The sequence below is a fragment of the Piliocolobus tephrosceles genome, chromosome 3 (genome assembly GCF_002776525.5).
Source record: "Piliocolobus tephrosceles isolate RC106 chromosome 3, ASM277652v3, whole genome shotgun sequence".
Lineage (NCBI taxonomy): Eukaryota > Metazoa > Chordata > Mammalia > Primates > Cercopithecidae > Piliocolobus > Piliocolobus tephrosceles.
In genome coordinates this window covers 44,272,143-44,281,703 of record NC_045436.1, presented here as the reverse complement: position 1 = coordinate 44,281,703, position 9,561 = coordinate 44,272,143, and the positions used below count along the sequence as shown (strand labels likewise).

Genomic DNA, 9,561 nt, shown 5'->3' with positions numbered 1-9,561 from the left:
CATGAAGAGTGCTACTCGGCTACTGCTGATGCTCCCTTAAGGTCCAGGGGCTCTTTAGTCAGCTCGTGGTGATGCTGCCAGATCAGGGATTTACCCTTCAGGGCAGTGGGCTCCCCTTTAGCCCAGGGCAGGTCCAGAAATGCCATCCAAGAGCCAAGTCCTGGAATTGGGAACACCAAGAGCCCATTTGTTTCTCTACCCCACTGTAGCCAAGCTGGTACCTAACATGCCAGACAAATTCCTCTTTACTTTTCCCTTTGCTCTTCTCAAGCAGAATGAGTCTCACCCTGTACCTACTGCAGCTAGGCATGTGCTGAGTCTTACCTGAATCCAGCGAGTCTCAGAGTCTCTCACCAAGGCCCTCAATGTAATACCTTAGTATTGCTGCTGGGCCCAAGGGCTCTTCAGTCAGCAGGTGATGAATCCTGCCAGGACTGGCTCCTTTTCTTCAATGCAGCAAGTTCCCTTCTGGCCCAGGGTGTGTCTAGAAATGTTGTTCAGGAGCTAGGGCCTGGAAGGGGGACCTCATGACTCTAACTGGTGCCCCATCCTGCTGTGACTGAGAATATCCAAGATGCAAGATAAAGTCCTCCTCACTCTTCCCTTTCCTTTCCTCAAGCAGAAGGAAGGTGTCTCTTTTGTAGCCATGAGCTGTGCAGCCTGGGATTAGGGAAGGAGTGATGCCAACACTCCTTTTGCTGCCCTGGCTGGTGTCTCACTGGGTTATGTTTCGCCCCGCCCTGAAACCCCCCAGTCCACTGGCTCTGGGCTCAGTTCAACACTAGGACTTGCCTAGGAGTTGCAGTCCTTGTGGCCTAGACTGCCATTAAAGTTTAATTGAGACACTAGAACACTTTAACCCACAATGGCTAGGCTTCTGTGAGCTCAGGAAACTCAAGTTTCAAGTGCTGGGAACAGCCATTCCTCTCTGGCTGGTTTAATGGTTAATAGTTCCTTCTGTGTGTGGTGCCAGCTGAGTTTTCAGGTTTTGCTTTCTGCTATAGCACGGTGGCACTGCCTCAAAATTGCTATATTCTCCCTCTCCCCAGCGCACAGAAATGCTCTCTGCATCATGCCACTGCTGTCAGGAAATGGGAGAGGGGTAGTGTTGGGGATTCAAAATGGTTTTTCCTGCCTCTTCAGTGCCTCTTTGAGTGATACAAAGTTAAAACCAGGTAGAAAATGATTGGTGAAGCCTTGTATTCTGCTATCCTGCTCCGACCCTGACCACCTCTGTCACTCTTTTTTTGAACACAGCTTGTTTGGTAATAGGAGGTAGTCATGTTAAGACTTGTTAATTAAGGAGCATATTTTAAATAGTTCTAATGTGCTATTAGACTACATATGACAACATCTTCCCTATTGGACAATAGGACTACATTTGGTAATAATGTTTTCTATCCTGCAGATTTCCTCTCTCTGTCCTTTGGCTCCTCTTCATGCCACCACCATCTCTGCAACTGAAAAGACTTCTTATTTCAGAAGTTGGGCAGAGTTACTAATATCTACTTCCCTTGTAGCCAAAGGACTTCTCTGTTATGTTAATATAATTTATTAAGGAATGCCTGCCATAGAGAGTCAAACAACCTGGGTTTGAATCTTGGCCCTTCCACTGGCTATGACTGTAATCACTCAGTTTCTCAGTGTTCTTTCCCCCTTCTGTTAAATGAAAATAAAAACTGTTGTATTGCCCTCATGGAATTAACTGGAGAATAAGTTGAAATAAAGTATCTGAAAGTGGCTTGTAGACTGTAATGTGCCAGGCATTTGGGGAATGAAATAAGTTCAGATCAGCAGCAGCTCTTTTTTTCTTTTTATTTAAGCAGTTGCAGTGTGCCAGGCTCCATGTCAAACTTTGAGGATTCTAACAAGATAGCATAGGTCAAGAAGGTCTTAAATCAGGCTTTTCTTTTCCATTCCTTAATACCTTGCCTAAGTCCAGGTCCTCATCATCTCCTTTGGTTTCTTGCTAGGCCTCCTGAACTGGGCTCTCTTAAAAAGTCTCATCACTCTTGACGTCAAATCACTGCTTCTAGAGTTATCTCTTCAAAAGCAAAGTTGATTATGTCACCTCCGTAAAGGTTTTACTCTGTCATTTGTCCACTGCCCACAAGACAAAATTTAATTTCTTGACCTCAGTTTACCTCCAGTCCAGCCTCATCTCCTATCAGTATTTTCATATACCTTCAGCTTCTGCCTTACTGAATTTCTCCATTTTCTCTGACATGACAGGGAAGAGACCAAGTCCTCAGCCTGGAAAGCCTGCCTCAACCTTCTTCAACATTTTTGTTATTTCAGGCTCGGCCGTGACTTGGACTCCTCTGACTTGAATTCCCCAAGGAGAGTGAGCTCCTGTAATCTTGTCTGTTCCCATGGCACTTTGTTCTTTCTTTGATGTGATGTATTTTATTCTGTGAGCTCTTGAAGTGCTAGGATTTAAGATACGATAATGAATGAGACATCCTGCCTAAGAAAGTGTAGCAGATTGAATGATGGCCTTCAAAAAGATGTGTCCACATCCTAATCCCTGGAACGTGTGAATGTGGCCCTATTTGGAAAAAGAGTCTTTGCAATGTAATTAAGTAACTAATTCTGTTACGGTAATTATGGTAATTTGTTACAGCAGCCCTAAGGGACTAATATATTAATAGAAGTTTATGGTATAATGGCTGGAACATAATCAGATACTATTGTCATCATCATCAGTACCATTACTATAGTCACCATTACTCTTATCACCTATCATGGGACCTGAAAAGTAGTATGTGCTTAGAAGATAGTGGTTGAATACAAATACAGTTCTTGCCTGTGGGATTCCAGTCTGTTGGTAGTGGTAGTGGTGATGATGAGAAATATGCTTAAAGGTGGTATTGAAAGAGAGCTTCCAAAGTAGACTCCCTCTTAAAGTTTTCTTTTAAACGTCTTTTTGTGTGTTTGTGTGACAGGTGACATTAGATCTTTTAAAATTGTTTTTTAGAAACACTTCTATACATTTTGAGTTGTCCTTTTAGAATAAGGCTAATTTTGTACAAATAGACATTTTAATGCCCACCCCCCCAATAGCGAAAATGTTGTTTTTGGAAAACTGATGAGCACTTGTAGTTCTACCAGTTTAAAAAATCTTAAACTATTCTTTTTCCCTAATAGAATATTAAGTAACTAAAATTAATTTCATGTTCATTGGCCTTGAAGTACCATTTAGAGGTGGATCTTGGAGCAATAATTTATTCCATCATGCCACAAGGTGCTTGAAAATCAACCAAAATTTACAAATACTCATAAACCCAAACGGGGTGAGTTACATGTAACTGTAAATTTTACTTTGCTACTGGAAGAATTATTACCAATGTTTCATAACTTGGTGTAATTAAAATAAAAGCTAAGGTAAGTGGAACTCTTACTCCATGGTAGACACTGTTCTAAGCGTTTTACAAGAATTGTCAGTTTGTTCTCATAACCACTCTGCTTTCATACATATTCTCTTTACTCAAGAGGAAGCTGAGGAATGGAGTGGTCAAGTAACTTGCCTAAGGTTATTTTGGCTTAAGTGGCAGAGATTCATAGTGACCATGGCTCATAACCTCTTCACTGCCCTGGCTCGGCATACCATGTCAATTTTCATTCTTTAATACAATTTGAAGTAGAGAATATCAGTATATCATCATAAAAAATATCCTTATCTAATTTCATAGTGGTTCAAACTTTAGTGTGAATCTACAGGAATTCTGATTAGTGGGGCTGGAAATGTGCATTTTAAATAAGCACCTGGGTGGTTCTGACTATACTTTGAGATACACTGATCTGGTTACTACACAACTCCTACAGTTCACTTATGGCTTATTTGTGTGCTTTAAGTTAGGCTACTTTTTGCATACATCTGTGTTCAAGGATGAGTCTATTGAATACAAACATGTATCTAAACTTATACCTGAAGTGCCCACCCTAGTAATCACATTTCTTTTTGTGGAGAGTGAATACAAGGACAGCATCAGAGAGATTCATTTTTTTTTTAACCTTTTGTATGAGCTTCAGAATCTGGTGTATTGACCTGAGGAAACTGTTAAGATGACTGTAAGAGAAAGCATAACATAAAGTTTCTACCCTAGTGGTATTTTATATATTGTTTTTATTAAAAGAAAATGTTAATGTAAATTCCCCTTTGCAGTAGAGTAGCAGCTCCATTATTTGGGTTACTCCAAATATTAACTGTGGCCATGGAGGGAGTCTTCTCTTTTAAGTTTATTTAGTAAGAAAACTTTCACCCGTTTGTACTACCAAAAACTCTGATTATGTGTGGTTTAGAATATGGGGGAAACACTAGGCTTTCAAATTTTACTCCTTCAGTATTTTAGTTATATATCGAACTGGCTAACATGTTTTTCTTTCTTCTAGGGAGGTCACAAATCACATTGAGCCAAAACGCATACAGTGTTTTCTTCAGTTACAAATAAAATGAATATGTCCATGCTGCTACCACATCCTCACCAGCATTTCCTAAAAGGCCTTTTAAGAGCACCTTTCCGATGTTACCACTTCATCTTTCACTCAAGTACTCATCTCGGATCAGGAATCCCATGTGCTCAGCCGTTTAATTCTCTTGGACTCCATTGTACAAAGTGGATGCTGCTGTCAAATGGTTTAAAGAGAAAATTATGTGTACAAACAACCTTAAAGGACCACACAGAAGGACTTTCTGATAAAGAGCAAAGATTTGTGGATAAACTTTATAGTGGTTTAATCCAAGGGCAAAGGGCCTGTTTGGCAGAGGCCATAACTCTTGTAGAATCAACTCACAGCAGGAAAAAGGAGTTAGCCCAGGTGCTTCTTCAGAAAGTATTACTTTACCACAGAGAACAAGAACAATCAAATAGAGGAAAACCGCTAGCATTTCGAGTAGGTCAGTCTTTTTTTGTGTGTTTTTTCAGTAAATATTTTTGCAAATTCTCTGTATTCTATTTAAAAAAAAAAAAAAATCTAAATAGTTTGCAATCGAATGGGGACTTTTTTCACAATATTTGGATGAATTTTAAATGAGTCTTCATGGCAAATATTAGTTTTGTTAAGTTGAAAAAATTGCCATGACATTTGAACCAAGGCTATGAATTTTAAGAAAAGAATGTAAGATTTTTATTTTGGCAAGAATCTTGCTCTGGATCCCAGGATAGAAATATTCATAGGAAGAACTGCTAGTGAGTTTACTCCTTTTTCTTTTAGTAATCCTTTGGCTTAAATAGTTTAAAGTGAGTTCCCTGTTTTGTTGTCATATCAACTATAATTATCACATTTCAAAATTCTGCCTCTTAGGTCGTTCATTAGTCTTTGTATAGGCAAGTCTCATTTCTTTCAGGTTCTTTTTATTGAGTTTCTGGGAGTGGCTGTAAACCCAGCCATCTCAGTAGCAAAAGGTATTTTATTTATTTTTATTTTTTATTTATTTTTTGCGACAGTTTTGCTCTGTCACCCAGGCTGGAGTGCAATGGCGCAATCTCAGCTCACTGCAACCTCTGCCTCCTGGGTTTGTGCAGTTCTCCTGCCTCAGCCTCCTGAGTAGCTGGGATTATAGGCATACACTCCCACGCCCAGCTACTTTTTGTATTTTTAGTAGAGACGGGGTTTCACCATGTTGGCCAGGCTGGTCTTGAACTCCTGACCTCAAGTGATCCACTCGTCTCGGCCTCCCAAAGTGCTGGGATTATAGGCATGAACCACTGTGCCCAGCTATTTTATTTTTAGAGATGGAGTCTCACTCTGTCACCCAGGCTGGAGTGCAGTGGTGATCATAGCTCCAACATCATGCTTGGCTCCAACATCATGCCTCCAACATCATCCTTGGCTAATTTTTTTAAAAAGTTTTTTGTAGAGTTGGGGTCTTATTATGTTGCCCAGGCTGGTCTCGAACTCCTGGGCTCAAGCAGTCCTCCCACCTTGGCCTACCAAAGTGCTGGGACTACAGGCATGGGCTACCATGCCCAGCCTATCAAAATGTGCTTTAAAAAAGAGATCATATTTATTCATTGTCTGTATATTAGATGTTCATTTGATTTCTTGAACAATTTGACGTGGTTCTGAAATTGCTTTTGAAATTGTGCATTGTAAAACAATTTAGATATGTTTGACCAGCAGGAATTAAACAAGCCCGTTTAAGTGTAATGAGAATGTCCCATGGTGGTGAACTAGGTGATTTGAACCAACCCTCCTGCTAAAAACAACTTGCCTTGGTGGTTAAAGTGCAAAAATTTTGTGGAGAATGAGTAAATACTTTTAAAATTTCATGTCACATTACACCTTTATCTCACAGTTTATTGGCAATGCAGACACAAAAGCCTCCTAGTTTTTAGGGTAATGGGCATAGATGCTTTAAGATAATTTCAAAATAGCTCACCAACCAATATTTATACTGGTCCCCATTTTTCAGACTTCTTAATCTTCTGCCCTGACTGAGGGATTCTCATTTTGAGAGTACTGCATTGGACGTTAATAATCTTTATGTATGGTAAACAAAGATATTAGCAAACTCCCACAGAGAAATTCTAGTTATGACAAACTGCCTACTTACTAGATTTTAGAGAATCTTTGAAAAAATGTCTCAGAAGTGTGTGGAATTAACTAGCAGTTCACAGATAACTTTGTAGTGCTGTTCTGGTTCTTCCTTCTTGATCTTGTGAGGCCAGATAAACCTGTCTTTATTGCAGTTATTTTTTTCATCATAAGTAAAAGCAACAAATGTTTATTCAGCATCTAAAAAGGTGTTTAAGATAAGTATTGGATCTGCCCTAAGAATTGTGGTAAGGAGTCAGGCATACTGTACACTGTATATACTTTGAGTGTAGTTAGTTAAATGCCTATGTTTTATATATTTCATTTAACATACATTTATATATCTCTTATGCCATGCACTGTTCTAAACATATTGCAGACATTAACTCATCTAATTATTAAAACAATCTGAAGAGAGAGGTACTGTTACCATATCTATTTTATTATTGCAGTGGACACTGAGGCATAGAAAGAGGTTCAAAGTAACTTACCCAAGAGCACACAGCTCGTGGGAGGTAGAGCTAGAATGAGAGCCGGCTGCGTGGCTTCAGGGTTTGTGCTCTTACCTGCTGTGCACTGCCAACTCTCCAAGTGGGGGAATTTTCTGCTTTTCTTAACATAAATTATTTTTTTCAGAATTCAGTTTATATTCTTTGAGTTACAAGTGATATGAAGAAAAAAGATGATCCCTTATAAATAGAAAATTGCTTTCTCAATCACTGGGAATTTCTAGAATAATGAGTTGTTTTTCCAGTGGGAAGAAGTAGAATTCTCAGACGAATTCTACCTACTGAGGTAGGTAGAATAATTACTGATCATGATGCGAGATAGGCAGATGTAGAAATTGAGCCCATTAACAATGGAGACGATGAAGTCTGTCCAGAAAGATCTACTTTAGAGTACAAAGGCAAAGCATGTTTTATAATTTTTAAAAGTGAATTTTGTGATCATGTGGAACCCAGAGTGTTTCCTTCCTATAGCCCCATTACTCAGGAATTAAAGAAACAGATTTTTATTTGCCATTTTAGGACATGCTGAAATACATGAATTGTGGTTTTAATACATTAGGGGAACTAGAAGGTAGTCTAATATTTTACTCAGTAAAGCTGATCGTAGTTCTGATTTCATTTGTTTCATTGAATTAGAAGATCTCTTTCCACCATAGGGTTGTCTGGGCCCCCTGGTGCTGGAAAATCAACATTTATAGAATATTTTGGAAAAATGCTTACTGAGAGAGGGCACAAATTATCTGTGCTGGCTGTGGACCCTTCTTCTTGTACTAGTGGTGGTAAGTATGGCTGATTCTTTTTAAATTGCAGAGCTCTAGGGGCCTTCTGTTATAATTTAGTAGGAATTGGCACAGTTGGGTGACCTCTAACTGCTAGCTAAGTTTGGTTTCGCTGAAGGAAGGGAGTTCTGCAAAGTTAGGTGGAAGTAGTTTGGGAGTGTTGTACTCTTCAGAGGAGGCCAGCTTGTTGATAGCTCAGTGGGCACTCAGAAAACTGTGACAACAGGTGCCAGAAGTTGAAGATGATCAAATGCAAATTTCAGTCCTTCAGCTCCCATGCATAAAGCCAGGCCCCTCTTTGCTCCTGTTGTGTTTCCTGGCTGCGTTAGCACCTGTGCAATTCAGAAAATAGGTACTTACTCATGCATCATTTTCCTCATAAAGTTTTAACTCTCTTAAGCTTTAGAAAAACCTTACTTCTAGGGGCCGGGCATGGTGACTCACGCCTGTAATCCCAGCACTTTGGGAGGCCAAGGTGGGTGGATCACGAGGTTAGGAGATCAAGACCATCCTGGCTAACACGGTGAAACCCCATCTCTACTAAAAATACAAAAAAAAAATTAACCGGGCGTGGTGGCAGGCGCATGTAGTCCCAGCTACTTGGGAGGCTGAGGCAGGAGAATGGCGTGAACCTGGGAGGTGGAGCTCGCAGTGAGCCGAGATCGTGGCACTGTACTCTAGCCTGGGTGACAGCAAGACTCTGTCTCAAAAACAAAAAACAAACAAACAAAAAAACACCTTACTGCTGTTTATAATTGTCAACTGTTTATATAATATGTTCAGTTAAACAGAAAGCTCTTAGAGGGGCACTGTAATATACTGCCATTCCCTTTACGGCATTTAGCATAGTACATTGTATGATGCACAGAATGTTAAGCAATTACTTTCTGATTTGAGGTCATGAAGTCACTCAAAGTTTAATTTGCAGCTTATCAGAGATAAAATGAATAAAAACTTAGTTCCCCAAAGGATCTTTTAAAGAAAACAGAAAGCATACCATATAAACAGGAAAGGTTTTTTCTTGCCTTACCCCTCTTTATGATTTAAGCTTTTAATATTACAGTTACTCACTTAGCAAGTATTTGAGTGCTTACTATAGGTGAGGCATTGTACATGGAAGATTCTTAAACTTTGTTATATAATGGTGAACAAGATACAGTCCTGGCTTTAGCGAGGTTTACATCTTATGCGGGAAACACAAACACAGGCCATTACAATACAATATGCATTGTGAAGGGGTAAATACAAGATGCTTTATGGAAGTATTTGATTTTTGCATACTGTGTTATAATGTGGGTTTAATACTAAATATTCAGAATGATGATGTAGTCATATTTTAGGGACTTAGGTTAATATAGATGTGGACAATTCCTATTATCACCCCATTGAGAAATCTAGCTTAGAACATTCAAAATTTTTGAGTCACTATAATAAAAAAAGTTAACTGTAAAATAAAATTTTTGCTCACAAGGTTCAAAATTAAATCCCTGTCAATATGTTGTCTTATTTACAGCTTTAGAACTTTGTTAAAAGTAAGTACTTAATGAAGGATTTTTCAGTAAGTGGCCCTCATTTATATATAGGTGAGAAGGCCATTCCCCCATTTTCACAATATTCTAGAATACTGAACAATAGAAAAAAAATAATAGCTTGAGATAAAAATAGACAAAAATAATGTAATAAAATAGCCTATGGTTAAAGTTACATAGCTATGTGGTTCCTAACCTTTCTCAAAA

The 9,561-nt window shown here is 39.0% G+C and overlaps 1 protein-coding gene across 4 annotated transcripts in view; it reads left to right on the top strand.

Moving 5' to 3' along the window:
* Nucleotides 1-9,561, top strand: part of MMAA (metabolism of cobalamin associated A) — a 35,851-nt gene that overhangs the window by 15,279 nt on the left and 11,011 nt on the right. For all 4 annotated transcript variants that reach the window (XM_023227113.2, XM_023227119.2, XM_023227129.1 and 1 more), the window contains exons 2-3: nt 4,393-4,897; nt 7,703-7,825. In XM_023227113.2, the coding sequence (XP_023082881.1) occupies nt 4,453-4,897; nt 7,703-7,825 (568 nt within the window). In that variant the 5' untranslated portion in view covers nt 4,393-4,452. The remainder of the gene's footprint in view (nt 1-4,392; nt 4,898-7,702; nt 7,826-9,561) is intronic.